The sequence below is a fragment of the Triturus cristatus genome, chromosome 3_1 (assembly GCF_964204655.1).
Source record: "Triturus cristatus chromosome 3_1, aTriCri1.1, whole genome shotgun sequence".
NCBI lineage: Eukaryota > Metazoa > Chordata > Amphibia > Caudata > Salamandridae > Triturus > Triturus cristatus.
The window spans coordinates 207,870,501-207,893,218 of record NC_140583.1 but is presented as its reverse complement, the minus strand read 5'-3'; the positions used below and the strand labels follow the sequence as shown (position 1 = coordinate 207,893,218).

At 46.4% G+C, this 22,718-nt stretch overlaps 1 protein-coding gene across 1 annotated transcript in view; it reads left to right on the top strand.

The window, feature by feature from the left end:
• The window catches only part of LOC146859935 (carbonic anhydrase 12-like), a 309,381-nt gene that overhangs the window by 230,294 nt on the left and 56,369 nt on the right, over positions 1-22,718 (top strand). The window contains exons 6-7 of the mRNA XM_085643677.1: positions 12,507-12,570; positions 13,082-13,239. Of these exons, the coding sequence (XP_085499803.1) occupies positions 12,507-12,570; positions 13,082-13,239 (222 nt within the window). The remainder of the gene's footprint in view (positions 1-12,506; positions 12,571-13,081; positions 13,240-22,718) is intronic.

Here is a 22,718-nt window from a genome sequence, read left to right as displayed (position 1 = left end):
GATTGCTTGTGAAGAAGACCTTCATGGAGGCATATCTTATTGAGTTACTGCCTTCCGCCTCATGTTTTACCCTAGTATTTTGCAGAACATGAAACGGACAAGGATCCGGACAAGGAACAGACTACCTTCCTTTGGGTTTAGGTCAACGAGTTTGATCAGTACAGAGATTACCTCAGTTCCTACCAGATAATCAAGCAGGGTAATTTGTCTGTTACGTCTCGGAATAAGATTAAGTATCTTACCTAACACAACCACAACTCTGTTGCCGTTGCAATTAACAAAGTCAATAGAAATTGTGTACTGAATATAATCAACATATTAGACAAACAATAGCACAAGCATTCAATTTGAATTATAAATAGAAACGGAATGTATAACATAAAGAACATACATCTCACCAACTCTAGATTCTGAGTGCATATCCATCCAATCTCTCTACACCTTTCAAGAGTATAGGCTGCACAGTAGGATGACAGTCTCATCTGGATCTTAAAGTCCACCCTGAGCAATTAACATCAAGGGTTGTTATAATCTGTCGCTCCTGATCAGAGATGCGCTCGCAGGAAGGAACACTAAAGGTGTCTCAAGTAACAAACAAACCCATACAGCATCTGTGCACTTGATCAAGAAAAAGAGCATGCTTTCCAAAATATTAATGAGTTTAACTATGCAAAATCTAAAACCAGGATGATGCATAGAATTATGAAACATTTCAGTCCTTTGAAAACTCATACAGCCATCTACATTACCTGGGAATCTTCTTGTCCGCTGGGGTCCCTGGTCTTCCCTAGGGTAGTCTCTCTTCCTGCTTGTTACTAGCAGAGTTCCAAACGTTATTATGCTACACAAAGGATGTCCAAGTGCATAAGGTATCTTCCATGCCACTGTCCCCACTCAAAATCAGGCATGTCCACCTGTTTTCTCATCCTCCTGTTTCACTTATCACCATACATCCATGTCCTGATGCTGCAACGGCCCATATTCAATTTAGAAATCTCATCTCTTCTCTCTGTCCTCACTAATCACTTGGGATTCCGACTGACCTGAGGTCTTGGACATCGAGCCATGGAAAGAGTTTCACCCCTCCCCTTGACACCTCTACCTTCCACTGCTACTTCTGTGCTGTACCCACTTCCTGGCAAGTATGGTAAGCGGTATGGGGATGCACTAACCGTTTTCCGGTGCCGTGAGGGGAACGGCCGATACCCAGCATCTTCTAACTAAGCCTTGAGGGGAACGGCCAACGCGCAAACTACAACTCCCAGCGGCCCCTGTCCATCGGGCGCTGGGTGATGCTGCCACTGCAACAGGCGGTGCTTCAAAAGCGCGCCGGACTTCCGCAGCGTGGGACGCGCTAACCTTTGTTTTCCGGTGCCGTGAGGGGAACGGCCGATACCCAGCACTCTGTCATTGAGCCGTGAGGGGAACAGACAACACTCAGCATCTTCCAACTAAGCCGTGAGGGGAACGGCCAACGTGCGAACTACAAGTACCAGCGGCCCCTGTCCATCGGGTGCTGGGTGACGCTGCCACTGCGACAGGCGGAGCTTCAAAAGCCACGCCGGACTTCTTCAGAGCGGGACGCGCGCGGCTGGTTCTCGGCCGAAGCCCGGGACAAGAAGCAGGCCCGTCTGTGCCCATCAGTGCCAGGAAGAGGCAGGGCTGGGCCACCACCCTAACATCTGTTGCACAGGCTGGAGTGCGGCTTTGGTGATCGTGTTGTGACCGATAATCCCTAGAGGTACTGTTTTTGCTATCAAGGATGTGACGTTTGCAAAAGACGCTGATGTTTTTTTTTAATTTTATTTTTTCTCGGTCTGTAAGAGATGGACTATCTTCATCGCGCAAGACCCCTTTTCTAGCTATGTTATAAGGAGATCAACCTTGCATGATAGTAGCACATTGTAGTACATTGAGGACAGTAAACAGATATTGTCCCCAGTTTGATTGAACAAGTCATATTGTAAGCCCCCTATTACCATCAATGGGCAAGAGGAAGTTGTTTGGTGGGGGCGAGGATGGTGGGGAGGCTAGAGGTATTAGCTCAAATCGGAGCAGAAGGGGCAAAAGGGCAAGGAAGCTCCATCTACACGCAAGTAGTAATTGTGTCCTAGATCGGATAGACACCCTGATAGAGGAGTGTGAGGGTATCCTAGAGCTGGAGCCTACGACACAAGTTACTAGTGTCCGACCTCCAATTAGGCCGTCCCTTGAAGATAAAACGCCCACTACCATCATCCCGGCAATGTTTCATAAAACACGTACAAAAAAAGTCGTTAAAAGCACCGATGAAGGAGAAATATCTAAAGAGGGCGTAGCCAACATAGATCACACTGTCACTATGGTGCAGTGCACCAATAGATTCCTCCCACTACTTGGTATCCCCAATAACGAAACAAGAGATGAAGGTGGGTCTCAGGCAAACCAGATGTCCCCAGCCATTCCTGAGCAGGGTAGGGACAGGGGGCTAGACTCATCTAAGGACATAAAGACTTACTTCAGCAAGCCACCTTGCTGAGGTAAGAAATGGGTTCAATGAGAAGCCAGATCGAGGATCTATTACTGTTGGTAAAATCATTGACATCCGACCGATTGCAACCAGGTGGTACAAGGGAAAGCAAAGACCCAGGACATTCACACGTAATATCTAGGACCATATCAGCTATCACCCCACATATCAACCAAACGCAGACTGCTGGGTCCACATTTAGTTTGGGTAGGCCCAGATTAGAAGGACATCCTTAGTAAAGTCTGGACCTACCCCAAATCCTACAAGACCAAACCCTACTATTAGCCATAGCGAAAACTCTTTTCCAGTAGCTTGGGTGAGGGCCCAGGTACGTTATAATGGCAAAACCGTATCACATCCTACCCAGCTAATGGTAGAGCAGCAAAATAGGCACCTGGCTAATTGCTCTACGGAAATGCCTAATGCATTAAAAATTGTCATGGCGAATGTACCAAAACTAGTTGGAAAAGAAAAGACCGGAGAGTGAGGATTCCCTAATAAATAAATCAATTCATTGGATACGGCACGTGAGAGGATGCTGTTCGGTAATTAGGGAAGACATAGTCAAGGCCCCAGGTTGGTAGCAACATCAAACTTCTTGGATAGCACTGAGCTTACGATGGCCAGGGCAGACATAGCGGAAAATCTATTTGCCCTTGAATTCGGCACAAGTGCTCCAGGTCAATCAGCTAACCAGTTTAGACGCCCTCCTAAGAGTAGTGAAAATGTCCACCAATATGAGCATAACCTATCCAGGCTCCGGGGTGTATCAACGCTAGAAAATATAGATTGACACGAAATGGTTCTGATTAAGAGGCAGCAGATTCCATCACCATCAAAGTTGGCCCTCAGGTACAGCCCTTTAGGACATGATAGTCCACCTTTAGAGCTGGACCCAGATGTAAGAGAGGACGTCCTGCTAATTAACCAAAATGAAGGTCTAGGACAAGAGGGCAACCCAAGCCTAAGCTTGCGTGTGTCCTATATCCAATTACCTGGCATTGCGTTGCCCGTAATGAACACACTACTGACCTGGAACATTGCAGGCTTAGGTTCCAAGTTGGGATCCCCAGAGTGGCATGCTTTTATTGAAAAGTTAGATTTTTGTCTGTTCCAAGAGACCTGGTCAGAAGTCCCCCTCTTTTGTTTTGGGTATCTAAATTTTTATATCCCAGTCGTTAAAGGCCCAAAAGGGAGACCATCAGGGGGACTGACATTGTGGGCGAAGCAAGATATGGGGCTAGATATTCAAGCTATCCCAATCCATAGTCAGGACATTCAAGCCGTTAGATTGTCATGGGGCACTAATGAGATTGCAGTAATAACATATATGTGCAAGGCTCAAGGGGGGAAAAAGGTGGGAGTTTTAGCGGCTCATGACAACCTTCTTGAGAGTAGCCAGTCAGGCACACCCTTGATCATTGCAGGGGATTTTAATGTGACGTTTGAGCCACTCTTGAATGAGGAGGGCAACTGTTTGACGAGGAAGATCTAAAGCGGGGTGTCCCATAGCTAGAGTTAGACCTAATAAAAAGATGGTCTGATGTGGTGATCCAAATTAATTCAATATGTATGGAAAAGGGTTTACGGGCACTTAATGGCTGTACAATGTCTGATAAAATGGGGGCCGATACATTTGATAACGGCCACAATACTAGTAGGATACATTATGTTCTGGTCAGCCTAGCACTCTGGCATAGAGTGAAGGATATGAGATCCAAAATAGACTGGAAAGCGATCATAATCCTTTATGTGTGGACTTGGACCTTTCTTGCTCCAAAGTCTGTCACGAAATACTAGCCAATTATATAACTACTGATGTTGTCCCATCAAATGACCTAAGGCTATTAAAATGGACTAAATTAAGAGAACTACCGTTAGTACTTCCTAGCATTGAAAAAGAGTTAGACCAGGCCATTAGTGATCTAAAGGTTGGTGCATCTAATCTGATTGATTTAAAGCTATCCATTTTGCATACATAACAAATTTTTTGGGACCACTGCGTATGCATTTTGGTACAAAGAGCAAACCTAAAAAGTTACCCATACCCAAAGTACAGGAATGGTATAGTACCGAATGTAGAAGGTCTCGTGTACCTTTAGGGGATGCTATAAAGCAAGGGGACCCCGCATCGGTACGAATAGCAAGGGCCATATACCCGGGGGGTGAACAAAAAGGGGAAAAAGGAATGGGACAGTAAAAGGTGGGACGAACTGAAGGAGGTCTGTGTTAATAGGAACCCAAAACAATTCTGGAATGTCCACAAATGGAATAGAGGAGGACAGGCCTCCCAGCCCCATAATCACGTCTCACAACTCGAGTGGGTAAACCATTTTAAACCGCAATACGCTTCAAGTGAGCATGAAATAGAGGGCAGCATTGCTAAACAGTTTTTTAAGGGGGCAGTTTTTGGCAAGGCAGATGCTGAGGTGGCCCTGAAATCTATTATGGCAGAAAAAGCTTTGGGTTTAGATGGAATACCGGGGGATGTATTCCTCTCTAACAAAGCGAGATGGAGGTCATATATCCTCTTACTGTCAAATGCTATAGCCCAGGGTGCGCCAATTCCATATTCCTGGAAAGCTGCAGGGATCATTCCTGTTTTTAAAAAAGGAGATAAATCTTGCCCAGGGAATTACAGGCCCATTAGCCTTATTGACTCGTTACAAAAGGTAATGGGCAGGTTGGTGCTCAACAGAGTGCAAGATTGGATTGATGAATTTGGTATCTTATCGCCCCTCTAAGCAGTATTCTGTGCTTTTACAAGCACAATAGACCAAGTGTTCAGGTTTACTCTTTTACACTGGAAGACAGTAATCCTGGATAAGGGCAGTTTGTATACCGTCTTTGTTGACCTTAGGTCAGCATTTGATCTTGTGCCACGTGGAAAACTCTGGCAGACATTGCAAGACATGGGGTTACCACCTGACTTGCTGACACTTATCATTAGAATGCACGAGGACAAAAAGGCTACGATCCGATGGGGCAAACAGGGTAAAGTCACAGAATTTTTCCCAGTGGAAAAGGGAGTACGACACTGACGTGTACTGGCCCAACCCTATTTTCACTACACATAAATGGGATAGTGAACTATATGAGATTAACTACCACTGATGCACCATCACTGGCAGGCAAAAAAGTCCCCATACTAATGTTTGCGGACGACACATTGATCCTTTCTAAAACACCGAGTGGGCTCCAGAAAGCACTATCAATCTTCAAGAGTTTTGTGCTCGACGGGGATTGGAGGTCAATGTGTCTAAAACAAAACTAATGGCCTTTAATCCACACAGGGCCTTTAAGGGGGGCATCAGGCTGAATAACGCCGTGCTAGATCAGGTTAAGGAGTTCACATATCTAGGGGTCAACATTCAGGAGGGGCTAAAGTGGTCACACCAAGTTGATCTAGCATCACTAAAACATCGACAATTGGCAGGGGTGCTACAAAAAGAATACAATACTTCCTTCACCAAGACAATTAGCCCTGCTATGGAGATATATAACATGAAAGTAATTAGCTCTGCCTTATATGGTGCAGAACTCTGGGCTGATGAGAACTTAGCCAAACTTACTATCTCGGAAAATAAGTTTCTCAGAAATATTGCCAGTTTGCCCCAGAGTACTCCGATACGCCCATTACTGATTGATCTTGGGAGGAAGCCAATCGCTGAAACAGCAAAACTACGCCCCCTTTTGTACTGGCGTAGACTTTGGACTACCCCAGAACTTGCAGAGTATGCGGCTGGCTTCCTAGATGTAAAAAGGGAGGACACAATACACCAGATAAGATGGCTAAGACAGCTTAGAGTCACCCTATTAAATATGGGTACGAGTTCTCTATGGGAAGATCCCAAAAATACAATCTTTCCTTCAAAACCGATCTTGAAGGCCAAATACTGGGAAATGACCCAGACCGATTTAGTGAGAAACTGTGAGCCCTCTTACCTGACAGGGCGTTTCCGGAGTTGTAAATCCATACCTGAGCTAGAGCAATACTGGGACATTATTACTAAGCCCTCTGAGCGGAAATTATATTTCCAGTTCAGGGTTGGCACACTGCCATTAAAAGCTTTTACTAGCAGATGGTCCACACCTAGTAATGATTTGTGTCCGGTATGCCAGATCGGCAATTAATCATTGGCCCATATATTGTTCGAATGCAGTGGTTATAAAGCTCCGCGGCGCACCTGGTTGTCCCCAATATGCAAGCTTTTGGAAACAAGAAGGGCGCAAGAGGCTGAAAGAATCCTCAGAAGTGACACAACTGAAGCGATTGTTGTAGCCATTGCAAAATTCCTGGGGTGGGTGTGGGCAATTAGAGCAAGGTCCCATAAAGAGATAATGGTTCATTAACACATATGCCTGGCTGTAATGCATTTCGGTGTAATCAACTGCTCTTTAGTCTTACTGTTAATAAAGGTAGTTTGTATAGAAGTACACTGATAAAGGTTTTAGCTAACTAATTTTTATATAAAAAAAATATTTTCAACTTGTACATAGAGTTTTTATGATACTCATATCTTTCCATCCTAGAGAGCATGCATTGATTCTGCAAACACTTTCCTTGAATTGTTTGTAGAAGGTTTTGGGTATTGTTTTTATATGTAAGTTTGTGCTTTCATGACCTAATACGTCGAATAAAGCTTTTTGGATTGGATTGGTAAATACTGAGTGTGTTGAAGACAACTTGGTGGCCTGATGCCTCATGGAATCTTGCTCTGTTGAGGCGCATCACAGTGACACTGTGTAGCTCAAGGGCATCAAGGTGTTTGACTCCTTGGCCCATTCCAGTTATGATGGGGGAAATAGGGATGCATGGGATTGCATAGGTGTTCTCAGTGGATTAGATGGAAATCTTACGCCATTCAGTAGGAGAGTGGCAGTAATGTTACCGTTTAGAGGGTGAATGCGAATTAAGTTTTTCCGGAGACAAAGATATTGCCTTGGGGCCAGCAGAAGGTTTACAAGCCTATACTGACTTCTCAGAGCTCTTTGGCAAACATCCTATTTGTGAAATACCTATAAGAATGGCGGGTTGTTTATTCCTGTTTTCTTAATGTTGTCAATCGTGAGGGTTGGGGAGGTAGTGTGAACCTGACCAGTCTTAGCAGCTAGCTGCCATGACCTTTTTTCCCCTGGGTGATGAATGCAGTAGCTTTTTTAGGTCTCGCCTGGCTATCGCGTAAGCGATCGACCAGCGAGACTTATTTAGGGGCTTCAGAAAATGCTCCCAAAGGCTTCCCAGGCGGATCGGGTGGCGGTTACGCGCACAACCACGCGCCGTCCATTTGCCACCAGCTACTTCCTGCGCGTGCGCCGCCTCACGCATTCAGAGAGATTTGGTAAGGGGCACAACCTTAGGAATGCGGTTTATGGCCAGTGCATGTGAGGCATTCAAGCGCGAAGCTGGCATCTGGTATCGGACTTGAAAGCAGCAGACTGCTTTCGCCAGCGCGCGCTCGGCCTCACTTCCTGCATCCCCTTCGTTATAACTCACACCCCATATGCTCGTTCCCTCCCACCCTTCCTTTGATGTCCGCTTTTCTTGTTGTTTACAAACCACGCCACACACTGCTGCATGCCACACACTGCTGCACGCCACACACTGCTGCGCACACTGCTGCATTACACACTGCTGCACGCCGCACACTGCTGCACGCCTCACGCTGCTACAAGAAACACTGCTGCATGCCTCACACTGCTGCATGCCTCACAATGCTGCACGCCACACACTTCTGCACGCCACACACTTCTGCACGCCACACACTGCTGCACGCCTCACACTGCTGCACGCCTCACACTGCTGCACGCCGCACACTGCTGCACGCCTCACACTGCTGCACGCCGCACACTGCTGCACACCGCACACTGCTACACGCCACCCACTGCTGCACGCCACACACTGCTGCACGCCACACACTGCTGCATGCCGCTGCACGCCACACACTGCTGCACACCGCACACTGCTGCACACCACACACTGCTGCACGCCGCACACTGCTGCACGCCGCGCACTGCTGCACGCCGTGCACTGCTGCACGCCGCACAGTGCTGCATGCCGCTGCACGCCACACACTGCTGCACGCCACACACTGCTGCACGCCACACACTGCTGCACGCCGCACACTGCTGCACGCGGCACACTGCTACACGACACACTGCTGCACGCCACACACTGCTGCACGCCACACACTGCTGCACGCCGCACACTGCTGCACACTGCTGCATTACTCACTGCTGCATGCTACACAACACTGCTGCACGCAGCACAATGCTGCACGCCACACACTGCTGCACGCCGCACACTGCTGCACGCCGCTGCACGCCACACAGTGCTTCATGCCTCACACTGCTACATGAAACACTGCTGCACGCCACACACTGCTGCACGCCACACACTGCTGCACGCCACATACTGCTGCACGCCGCACACTACCGCACACCACACACTGCTGCGCACACTGCTGCATTACACACTGCTGCACGGCGCACACTGCTGCACGCCTCACACTGCTACACGAAACACTGCTGCACGCCTCACACTGCTGCACGCCTCACACTGCTGCACGCCTCACACTGCTGCACGCCACACACTGCTGCACGCCTCACACTGCTGCACGCCTCACACTGCTGCACGCCTCACACTGCTGCACGCCTCACACTGCTGCACGCCACACACTGCTGCACGCCACACACTGCTGCACGCCACACACTGCTGCATGCCGCACACTGCTGCACGCCACACACTGCTGCACACTGCTGCATTACTCACTGCTGCATGCTGCACGACACTGCTGCACGCCGCACACTGCTGCACGCCACACACTGCTGCACACCGCACACTGCTGCACGCCGCTGCACGCCACACAGTGCTGCATGCCTCACACTGCTACACGAAACACTGCTGCACGCCACACACTGCTGCATGCCGCACACTGCTGCACGCCGCACACTGCTGCACGGCACACACTGCTGGACGCCGCACACTGCTGCACGCCACACACTGTTGCACGCCACACACTGCTGCACACTGCTGCATTACTCACTGCTGCATGCTGCATGACACTGCTGCACGCCGCACACTGCTGCACGCCGCACACTGCTGCACGCCACACAGTGCTGCATGCCTCACACTGCTACACAAAACACTACTGCACACCACACACTGCTGCACGCCTCACACTGCTGCACGCCACACACTGCTGCACGCCGCACACTGCTGCACGCCGCACACTGCTGCACGCCTCACACTGCTGCACGCCACACACTGCTGCACGCTGCACACTGCTGCACGCCGCACACTGCTTTTATGCGAGTTTATGCTACTGACATTATAAATGACAATGCCTTTTATTTGTTTTAAAACCAAAACATAAATAAAAGGCATTGTAATTTTACAATGCCAATAGCTCAAACTCTTATCAATGCGAGACCTATTGCATTGCAAATGCTTGTTCTTAAGTACTTATCCCTTGTCTTCAGTCACATTTTAAGTGGATGATTTACTTCAAATTTTCCGTTGTGGCCCTGACGGGAAGATAGAGAAAGATTCTGTCCAACCTACATGAATAATTCCTTTTGATAGCTGGGGCTTTCCCGTTTGAGAACTTGACTGTCTTCGTTATAATGAGTCTGTAAAATATTTTCGTTTCTTCAAACTTGCAACTTATCCCCAGTGTAGAGCTACACAAGTGGCAAACATTAGCAACAGTTCTTCACTGGGATATCTTGATTTCACTTGTAAAATGGCTGTAGTATATAAAAAAAAATCTTTATACAGATAAACACTGCAGGTTAATTTTGCCACATTTGGCTACTCTCAAACTTGTAGCCAATTAAAGTTACAAATCACCAGTTTTATAATATAAAGGGAGAACATTAAAATATTAAGGAAGTTTGAAATTGACAGGCAGGGCGGCAGCTGTATGAAGCTGAACTATGACCCTACTCTTTTAAGGACAACATCTTCTATATCCTGTCCTGCAATTCACTGACAGTTGCTTCATTTTATTTTGATGTAAACTTGGCGATCATCACTTTGTAACTTTTGTTATGTCAAGAGGTGGCAGGACAAAAGAGTTAGCTGTCAATGACTTTATTATAGCCTTCGAGCCCGTTGTTGCAGGCTCTACCAGCCATTAAAGGCACGCTCCAGCGTTAAAGGCCGGAGCTGAAGGAGAGCGCCTTTATGAAGAGAGCCGGCCGTTAATAACAGATAGAGCCTGCTATATGGCTATTAGAACATTCCGCCCTTCACGGGCGGAATGTTCTAATTTGTAAAACAAAGACATCATGGTGCCCGAGGGGTTTGAAGCCCCTCGGGCTCCTGTGAGGCCTTTGTTCACAGCAACAGCTGTGAACAAACATTGGAATGTTGGAGGTCCGGGCATCCACAGCCATTAGAAGCCCAGAGCACTCCATTGTTTTCAATGGAGCTTCCAACATTCCAATGTTCTATTAAAGATTACATTGCGGCAGAAGTGGGATTACAAGTAAGTAACTTTTACTTCTCCATTGTGAGATCCACATTTGATAGTCAATCATGTATCCCCTAAAATAGTGATGGTAAGGATACAGGATGGGAAATATGTCTATAAAACTAGGATCAACCTAATCAAAGAGATTCTTCAAAGAAACTGGACCCGATTTAGTGTCTATTTTGGACTTCTCATCTAAGCACCAACGTCTGCTAAATGAACGGACTGATTTACAAGACGCTGCTTTGCAAATATATTTTATCGATACATTTCTCAACAAAGCAGCTGCGACAGCTTTACGTCTCACAAAGAGTGCCTTGGTTTTACCAAGTACTGATTTATTTTCCGTGTTGTAATCATAAGGTTGTAACACAATCCATCTAGTGATTGTAAACCTTAGTACCATTCTAACCGAGACGCCTACTTCTAAACAGCCAAAGGGATATTTTCCTAGTTGCTTTGGTTTGTTTCCTCTAGGTGAAATCGGAGGGCCATCCTGACCTCTCGGGAATGCAAGAATCTTTTTGCAGGAAAGTAGGAGTTTTCAAAACTGCAGACAAGGAAGTAGCCATGAAAATCTGAGACTACGTTTGTGAGAAAAGAGGGATGCGTTCTTATTACTGCTTTACTGGTCGGGAACCAGAGTAAGGTGCTTTAGTACACAACCAAGTCATTTGTACTGATGGCCTTTTTTGACTTTGAAGTATTAATGTAGCTCTAATTGGCGAAGAAAAACTAGCCTAATACGGCAAATGTAAGTTTGTATAAACTACAATGTTTATCTGTATTTAAATATGGACAGTTTTATATATTTAAAAGGTGTTCAAGGATCCCTCGCACTTTCCTGACTGTGCGAGTGTTTGACTTCAAAGAAGATTTCCTTGCTGAAAAATTAGGTTTACAAGCAAGTACCTATCGGTTTAATCACAATCCATATACTTGTCATCTCTCTCATCCTGTGGCATCCCATGTGCCCTATAATATTGACTTTTAGGGAACCACCAGCAGCCACTGAGCCTATTTACTAAAACCCATTTCATGGATCATCTGCTAATCGCGCTCTTCTGAATCCTGGTGTTCCCAGAAATGGTGGTACTAGTTGTCCTCCATGTTTTACCAGTGACTCTGGATTGACAGAGTTTGAGCCTGAACACAAACCTGTTTCCTGGTTTACAATCTCGTTGCACTAGTCTCTGGATGTAGTCCATGCAATCTAAATGAGGCTCAGGAAATTACTCTTAACAAGTGGTGTCATTTTATGCTTTGGTCTCCTGAGAAGGTTTGATACGTTTCTACATAATCACCTGGTTCGAATTTAGATTGATTTTGGTTTACGTAGATCATCTAATAATTTAAGCTGTTATAGTGGAATAATATTGATGGATTCAATGCCTTGCTGTGAGAGGGAACAATTTTGTTCAGATGAGCTATTTTTGTAAGAGGAATACATTGATGCTTTTCTTAAGACACAATGTTGAAATGCGTATAATTGCATCCTGTGTGACTTTTTTTCTATACAGCTGGGATCTTTCCATCCATCTTTCGAAAACATTTTCTGTAAATTTGCGAATGTGAGATACAAAGGTAAGTACAAATACCTTGTTGATGGCTATTTACTTTATGGGATTTCTTTTTACACTTTCTTGTCTTAACCAAGTACTCTTACTTTAATTGTCTTAAAATTGGAATATTCGTAAATAGAAGATAAGATGTGTGAGCTCTCGCGACTGTAGGATGTAACCTTTACAGTACAAACTGTTTTTGGTCTCTGGAGATCGATCGCAGTGAAACCATAATCAAACTATTGAAATCCAGCTCTTTTTTTAAATCTTACAATTAAGAAAAATATCTACAACAGAGTGGAAATTACACCTCCCAGCATTTGTTTTATATATTTAAAGTTGTTCATAAAAGAGCATGCATGCTGCTGAAAATGGGGGCAGCCTATTATACTACACATTTAAATCGTGACGGGTGTGGTAAGTACAAAGGAGTCTAGAGTATCTTAATTTACCCAGTTGTTATGATGACCATAAAAATAGGTTTATGTATTCTAATAAGTACTGTGCCTAAAGGTAGGTTCTATTTCTTCTAGACCAGAGGGTTCCGGTTTCAGGCTTCAATGTGCGGGATCTCCTCCCCGAGAGACTGGATGAGTACTATCGCTATGAGGGTTCTCTGACTACTCCACCCTGTTATCCCAGCGTTCTATGGACCGTTTTCAGAAATCCTGTCCATCTTGCCACTACACAGGTGAGTCTGAGTGAATGGACATCGTTTTTTATGCCCGAGGTTGGCCCAGTCTCCACTGCAAGTGTATTAGCTTCATTTGGATAGTGAGCTGCTGTAGTGATTATACTGTAAGGCACACTTTCACTAGCAGGCATCGTGGTGCTAGAACTGTCAGTGTGAGAGAAGCAAGCAGAGAGAAATCAATGAAAGAGGAGTTTTGGGAGCTTTACGTCTACTTTATGGCTAATAATCTGACAAAGAGCGAGAGGTCGATAGCTGCGGAGTTGCAGGTTCAAAACTGAGAAAGCCCTACCTAAAATCCTGGCACATTTAAAGATAGGAACCTTTAATCGAGGGTCAGACCGCAGGTGAAAGATAGGATGATGCTGGGGGGAATACCTTCCAAGCCTGGACCATATACAACTGGGTCCAAGCCCGCAGAAAGCGAAATGGTCAAGACATGCCGCTATTAAATAGATTCTCTGCACAACAGGCAGGCAGTGCATTTAGTGACGACTTTGGATACATGAACAAAACTTTGAAGGTTAAAGCCCGCCCAGACTACCATGTTCTGAAGAAGCTGTTGGTTTTGCAACGTTCTCAAGAAGCCTCAAATAGCAGACATTTGCATAATTTATAAGAGATGGTATGTTTGCTCCTACCATCAGGGCTCACAGGTGTCGAGGTATAAAAGGGATGTTCTTATTGTGGATTCAAGCAGATGGTACTGATTTTTCCTGGTTCTCCTTGTGCAATGCCCATATCTACAGTGCCCAACCCAGGGTGAAACCCAAACTGCACATCAGACAGTACCCTGTTCTCAAGTGCCCATTCCTCCAGTCATGAGAGTATTGCCCTACCTCAGATTTATACAGTGCTGTCTAACAACGAAATAGGACAAGAGCAGGTGGGGAGACCTTTGTCCTTGCTGTTGGAGGTAGCAGAGATAGGGACTTGTAGTTGGCCAAGATGGTGGGGGTCATCTGAAGGTCAATGAGGGTTTCAGCAATAGATTGCACTGCTCCTCAAATATCGGGCAAAAGTGGCCTAATAAAGTGTAAATATTTTGGTAGGCCGCTGGACCAGAGGTGAGCCATAGGGAATCTTGTGCCAGATCATTAGAAATAAGAGAAAAGAGAGCCGCTTATCTTTAGGTGCTGGAGTACTATTGACTGCAGTAGACTGAGGTAGAGTGTAATGATTAAGAATGAAATAGTTTGAAGACTATGTGAGATGATTTTCATGAAAACAATTTGACAGCTGGCACAGAGCGAAGCTGAAGGAGTAATAGTGGGGAAGTAGCCTGAGGATAAGCATTATTTTCTATTTTTTTTCAAATATTTCCCTAGCTTCTTTATGTGTTGGTATGCTATGTTACAGACACATGATATATCGCTGTAACCGCTCACTCCAGGCAGAGTATCCCAGCGTTAAAGCCATGTAAACAAAATCTCACAAAGATTAAAAAGCCAGGTCTTAATTAGCTTTTTGAAAGTCAAAAAAGTATGGCGTACGAATATGAACAGGTAACTTATTCAAAAAATATGAGGCAAGATACGAGAAGTATGACCTCCTTTTCGGGTTGTTCGAATATGGCAGGGGCCAACAAATGCATTCTTTCTTCATGATAGATCACAGCTCGAAACCAAAGTGATAAGTGCTAACAACTACTTTTAACACATTACACTGACTGAGAGCCCTAACACCACTGGGATGTGTAGGCTATAGGGACCTTCTGTCCTGAAAAACTGCTCCTGACCATATTAGGGGAAAAAAATCCAACAGTGCTCTCAACCTATGGTCATGAAGACGAGAAAAATATGTATTGCATGCAACAGAACGAATATTGTCCCTTAGTCTGCCAGGAATTTGACTTCTGACCGAGAAAACTCCGGCTGTCATCCTACTGAGGTCAGTAATTTGAGGAACATTACATTTATTGTTACCTAACTGAAAAGAGCTTCTTGATCGGCTATGTTGACTCATCAGGATTCAAACCTGTATTCATGAGGTCAAACACATCATCATGCAGTCAATGCTTAGCCCACTGAGCCAAAGTATAATTGTGTGACTTTTGTGCAATGATGGATCTGTTCACTAATGTGCTTGTGATAATTCATGTTGATGTCAATAATTTTTTTCCTGCTCAAGTTTCAGTGCCAGGTGTGTTTGTGTACGCGCAAGCCTGCTGTAGTACTTTACCATTGGTCTTACTTCACGAGGGTAAACGATTGTCAAATTGCCTGCCTGGAGTCAAGGGGGAGGTGGGGAGGATGGTCTCTCGTGCTCACGAAGGGATAGTTATGGAAGCGGTATAGCTGATTGGCTGATAAAGATTCTCCCGCCATCTGTAGAGCTGTGTTGTGCGCATGCGGGTTCTGATTGCCTGTTCAACGCGTTCTTTTACTTCGGTGATTGGTATGGATTGCGATCGCCTTTAAACAACAATGGCCTTGCAAACTAGAACTAGTTGACCTGGCAGGTTGTGAAGCGGGTGTTTTCACCATAACAATTGATGGGAGCATGACTGTAAAGGGCCTGCTAATGTATCGCCCACCGGGACCTATGGCCAGTTTTAAAGGAAATCTCTTAGAGTGGGTCACAGAAACAGCGATTAGGAGGGACAAGTTTTTGCTGTTGGGAGATTTAAATATACACCTGCAAGACGCACTAGACAAAGGAGCGGTGGAGTTCCGGGAAGAACTTCACACCCTACAGCTAGAGTTAAAAGGTCAGCTTCCAACACACAATCGTGGGCACCTGCTAGACCCAATATTCGCCAATTGGGAGGGTGTTTTAGTCGCTCCCCCAGTGCCCCTGCCCTGGACAGATCATTTTCTTGTTCCATTCACTATTTACTTGTCCAAGCATAAAGCTAGCGCTCCCACCCCTCTTAACTACCCTCGACGTAGGTGGGCAAGATTCTCCCTGCGAGAGTTTAATAAGGCTCTTACCGTGGAAGGGCCCCCAGGAGGAAATGACGTGACAACGGCAAATAAATTGCTCAATGACCGTATCACGGCTGCTCTGGACCACACAGCCCCATTGGGTTGGTCAACCAAAGCTGTCCACAGACAAAGAACTGCACCCTGGTTCAGCGAGGCGCTGCGCTGTGCCAAAAGGGACTGCAAACGAGCAGAAAGACAATGGAGAGTGGCATATGATGATCGGATGAAAGAGGCCTACCTCACAAAGAGACGATCCTATCATAATAAAATCCGGATAGAGAAAGCCACCTACTATGCAGATAAAATTTACGGGGCAGAAAACTCGGCTAGGGAATTGTTTAGCATATATAAATCCCTATCCACCCCAAAAACCGTTACTCGAGATGAAGATTACTCAGTAACAGCATGTAACCGCATTGCCAACTACTTCGGAGACAAAGTGTGTAAGATTTACTCTGCTTTTCCCGACACGCCACCCCTATCGGAAGAGCCTGCTGACTTAGCAGGAGCTGAAGCCGATTTAGATCTGCTACTTCACTTCACCACTCCTCTATCGGAGGATCTTGTCAAAATCTGCAGATCCGTCTGATCTGGCTCCCCACGCGACCCTGCTTCCCCAAAAAGGTTGAGTGACAGCCTAGAGACACTAGAACCTTATATCAGGCATTTGCTAGATGTCTCCTTCCGATCCAGTTCTATACCTGAGGATTGGAAACAGGCTGTGGTGCTTCCCCTCCGTAAGAAGCCTAACATCGGCTTCGACAAGCTGGATAACTTACGCCCCATCTCTCTCCTGCCTTATTTTTCGAAGGTAGCTGAGAAGGTGGTAAATAAGCAGCTAATGAAATATGTGGAGGATAGTAACCTACTTCATCCGACTCAATTCGGGTTTCGGCCCCGCCATTCCACGGAGTCTGCCCTCCTCAGGGCCTCCGAAACCCTCAGGCAGGGTGCCGACGAGGGACAAACTATGGCTCTCATCCTTTTAGACCTTAGCGCGGCGTTCGACACCGTAGCACATTCCATCTTGCTACAGTGTCTGAGCAAAGGTGGGGTAAGAGGGGCAGCGCTGAAATGGATTCATTCATTTCTTGCAGGCCGAGGCTTTCAAGTGAGGCAGGGTGACTATTATTCTGAGCGAATCGTTCTGAACCAGGGGGTGCCGCAGGGCTCGTCCCTGAGCCCAACACTTTTTAATCTCTATGTAGCTCCGATTGTCTCTTTGGTAGAGAGCTACGGCCTTCGAATGGTATCCTATGCCGACGACACGCAGTTGGTGATCTCCCTGTCGCGTGCACCCGATCTTTCGGCGGACACCTTCAGAGCCTGTATGCAAGACCTAGCTGCCTGGATGTCCGCAAATTGCCTTAAGCTCAACGGAAACAAGACCGAGGTGCTTGTCGTAGGGGGAGACCGATCGGCGTGGACGTCGGCATGGTGGCCACCATGCCTAGGTTCAACACCCATCCCGTGCCTGAAAGCGAAGAAATTGGGCATCTGGTTTGACTCCGACCTGACCTTCGGTCCTCAGATCAACCGGGTGGTCGGATCATGCTTTGGGACCCTCAAAAGTCTCAGGAAGGCACTGAAGTTTCTACCCGTAAATGCCCGTCAAACCCTTGTGCATGCATTAGTCACTTCAAAGATGGACTATGGCAATCTCCTCTATCTAGGGACTCTGAAGAAGAATTTGAGTCGTTTACAGGTCCTACAGAATGCCGCTGCTAGGCTAGTACTTAGACTACCCAGAAGAGCCGCATCCTCTGTGGCCCTCCGGTCCTTGCACTGGCTCCCGATCAGAAGTAGGGTTGAATTCAAAGCACTCTGCATGTGCCATCGGATCATCAACGGGAGGTCTCCTCTCCCTTTGAAAGGACTGCTGACGCCTTATGAACCGTCCCGCTCCCTCAGATCCTCTGGCTCAGGACTCCTCGTTATCCCCAAGGTGTCTAGAGCACGGATGGGCGGAAGATCCTTTAGGTACCTTGCAGCCGTCAGATGGAACACATTACCCTTAATATTGCGTCTCGAACCATCTGAACTAATCTTTAGAGCCAAGCTTAAAACTGCACTATTTGAACAGTAAAGTATTCCACTCCTGTAGGTTCCAGTAAGCAGCCGCTCCTTAGCGCGGGGACACGCCGCTGTGCGTCACCAAGCGCTTTACAAAACTCCCTAAATAGAAATAGAAATAGAAAATGGATTAGGAATGATGTGTCGTTTATCGGAATATCACTTTACCAGCTGTGTAACTATGCTTTTTTGTGTATTGTTGGAGTATTTTGGTTTCCGTAAATTGCCGTGGGAGTGGGCAGTAGGTTCTGGTGAAATAACTTAAATCAATTTTTCCAAACGCAGGAAGAGGTTACGTTGCGTGTATTTAGCCGCTGAAGCGGACGGCAACATAACTGCCCAGGCGGTGACACTAAATGCGGAAATGCCGGTTTGGTGCCTAGTAACCGATAGAACTGGCTGCTTAGGGCTCTTGACGCACAAAACGCAGAACTTGAAGGAAAGCGGCCCCTATGGCCTTGCGTTGCAAGAACACCCTCGAGCAGGCTTAATGTGGAACCCACATGAGCGGCAAACACGTGCACGTGTTAAATAAAAAAAAGTAAAACTGCTTCCTGAGTGGTGTGCGTAAGTGTTCAAAAAAACGGAATTATGGTTTAAATCTTTATATTCATTTATGCCACTTGCAGGATAAATGCCATTTAGTCTACAAAGTTTCATGAGATCAGCAAGGTGCGGCTTTTATGAATAGTAACTAAACAATAAAAACACATCCCCTTCCGCCCCCCCTCCCACTCCCCAGCACTCAGCTGACTCCATAACTATATTAATCACAACTCAATGCAAATTTATGAAACTGCCCCAGAGCCGGAAGTGGTCAATAGTTCAGAGAGCACAGTACTCTGAGGTATTTAACGCACGTCATTTCCCGAAATTCTGGAGATAGAAGAGATAGGCAGGGCTTTAAGTGGGATGAAAAACTAGGGGGTGTTGCGGCAGAATGAAGGGACTTACGCAGGACAAGATTGAACTTCTTTATTGCAGATAATGCACGGAGGCCCACGAGAGACCAGAACAATTGCATCCGACTTGTGGAGCCCAAAATGGCTAATCACTCCTCCTACAGTGACGTCACATAAATACCTCCTAGATTGGGAGGATACAAGTGGTTCCGCGGTAGCAAGCATGACAGAAACACTAGACCAACACTCGGCTGTACAGTACCTTGCTACCAACATAGTTGTACATGTTCAACATCTCCCTTCCTTGACAACCAATAACATAATGCCACATCACTCCACAATATAATCATCATATCGTCTAGGCATTCTTATTTCTCTCCCTGATCTGTTAGAGGAGCATGTTCATGGGCGCACTACAGGTTGCGTGTCGATGGAACCGTGATTTCTGCTACACGCATGCTGATCTAATGCACCCTCCCGCTTCGGCCTACACCCAACGGAATCCCCCATGCTGGGTGACTCACAGACTACAACATCGTCCTCACCACCATTATTGTTTTCTGCTCCATTGTGGACGGACCTGCCCAGCTTGCTCTCCATGTCGTGCAAACCCTGGCCACCACCCCTTGCTTCTTGCCAGTCCAGAATGCTACCCTCGCACAGATCATCCTGCCCAAGATTCCCTCTCATTATTATTTCTTCTTGGCCCTTTTTTAGCTTAACCACATGATCCTTACTCCACCATCCTTTGCCCTCCAAACAGACTGCACCCTTGGTCGCTTCCTGTACCCGTTTGGGAGGACTAAACACTGACTCTCCTTTCACTACCTTGTATGGTTTCCTTACCAGAACCCAATCGCCTTGCTCTATGTCTTTGACTTTGGCTTTATTCGCTGCATCCGCATACCTCTTAGCTTTTACTTGTTTGGATATGATCCTCTCCCTGAAATTCACTACCTCGTCTTGTATACCGTCTGTCTTTTCACCCACCTTGTACCACTTGTTGTACTTGGGCGTGAGTATACTGTTACAACTCCTCCCCCTCATCAGAAAAAATGGTGTGTGACCCGTGACATCGTGGGGAGTGGTATGGTACGTGCACATTTTCTCCCTAATGAATTCCTTCACATTTAAATTAGACGCAATGGCAAGCTGAACACCCTCCTTAATGAATCGGTTCATCCTTTCCACCTGTCCATTGCTCTTGGGACTATACAACGGTGTCTTCTCTTGCTGTATCCCCAATGTAGCAAAGAAATCAGTCATTTGTTTAGACACAAGTTGTGTCCCATTGTCCGACACTATGACCTTTGGCTGCCCCTCCAGTGCGAAGATCTTTTGTAAAACCAGTATCACTCGCTCAGCGGTGACTGCTCGGACAAATTTATAGTGCACCCACTTGGAATAGTAATCGGTCAACATAATAAGGTACCTGCACTCCTCTGGTAGCAAAGTGAATGGCCCCGCAAAGTCTATAGCCACCTTTGTCCAGGGCCCTATCGGTATTTCCACCAACTGCAGCTCACCTTTGTTCAATTTCCAGTGCTTATCAGCTTTCAAACACTGTTCGCATTTGTCTATGTACTTGCACACATCATCGCTCAGTCCTGGCCACCAGTAATACATTTTCAAAAGGTTTCTTGTAGCAGTGCTACCTGGGTGAACTTTGTGAGCTATAGCGATCAATTTCTCTCTCAGTCTCGCCAGAGGTATAAACAGATCATGTCGCTTCAAAAACCCGTTTTCAATCGTCAGCTCCTCGCTCACTTGTTGGAAGCTTTTCAGTTCGTTTTGCAGGTTCCGAATGGGGAGCCATTTGGACGCAGATGATCCATCACCTTTTGGATAGTGTTGTCTTCCGTTAAACACTGCAACCATTCGTCTTCTGTGATCGAACCATTACACATCACCGTGGCATCCACCAACGCCACCACGCATTCGGTGTCATCAAGGGAAGTGTCATCTTGATCACCCACGGGCAGGCGTGACAGGCAATCTGCCCTGCTGTTCAAGCCACCTTTTATGTGTCTTATCGTAAAATGGTATTCTTGTAGCTTGGACAACAATCGTATCCGACGCGAACTCGCCTTCCCGTTACCGCGGCCTTCTCCGTCCATCATGTATACCAATGGCTTGTGGTCTGTGACAATCTGGAATACTTTTCCCCACAGGTAATTCTTCAGTTTCTCCACAGCCCAGACGCATGCAAGCGTCTCACGTTCAATAGTACTATAGCTTTTCTCCGCCTCGCTCAGCCTTCGAGATATGAAAGCAATAGTATGCTCACTCGGCCCTTGAAGCTGGTAGAAGACGGCTCCTATACCCCTTGCACTCGCATCAACCGTTACTACGTTCCTCAACTCCGGATTGTATGGTTTCAGTGCTGGAGCCCCAGCAATGGCATCCTTAACGGATTCAAACGCAGCAGCTTGCTCACTGGACCATGTGTACGTCTCGTGTTTGCGCAGCAACTTCCGCAGGGGCTCCACTTTGTCCGCGTACCCTTGGATGAACTTCGAGTAGTATTCACTGAGCCCCAAGAAAGATTTCAAGGCTTCCTTATCTTCCGGTCGAGGCGCATTCCTGATCGCTCTAACCAAGTCGTCCTTTGGTGATATTCCCTCTGAAGTCAAGACATGACCTAAATACTCAACTTTGGTCTCCATGAACTTACACTTATCTTTGGAGACTGTCATTCCCTTGTCTCCCAGGACCTCCAACACTTTGCTCAGAAGTTCCAGATGTTCCGCTTCACTCCCCGTATAAATCAAAATGTCGTCCTGGAACGCCTCGACGCCCTTCATGCCTCCAAACAACAGATCCATCAACTTTTGAAAAACCCCTGATGCTGAGGCGAGCCCGAATGGTAGCCTGACATACCTGTACGCTCCGAATGGGGTTATGAACGTGGTTAACCTTTTTGACTCCTCGGTCAGGCACACCTGGTGGTACGCCGATTTCAAATCAATAAGCGTGAAGTACCTGGACCCCGAGGTAGACGACAGTATTTCCTGTATGTTCGGAAGCGGGTGGCAATTGACTAGTATGTTCTTATTCAAAGACCTAAGGTCGACACACAGCCTTATATCTACAGTCCTCTTCTTTTTAGACACGACTATGGCCGACACCCATTCAGAGGCATCCGCTTCTTCAATAACGCCTTCTGATTTGAGATTGTCCAAGACAGTTTTCAGCTCAGCTCGAACTGACAATGGTACAGTACGCACCTTATGTTTCACTGGTACTGACCCACTTTTTAGCTTTATTTCGTGCACAAAACCTTTCACGCAACCAACCTCATTCTTAATTACATTGGTGAAAGAGTTCAGAACCTTTTCAACATCCTCATGTGGATTCTCAGTGTGCACATAATTCACCCACTCTCCTCTCAGCACTATAGGATCGGCAGCACCAGGAACCAAAATTACTCCCAATTTTGCTAGGTCTTTCCAGCCCACCAGATTCCTACCTTTTACAGCCACATATATTTTGGTGTCAATTGTCCTCCCTTTGAAGGTGAGGGTATAACAGAAGTAACCCATCATATCGATATCCTGCTCACCAAACGCTTTAGGGT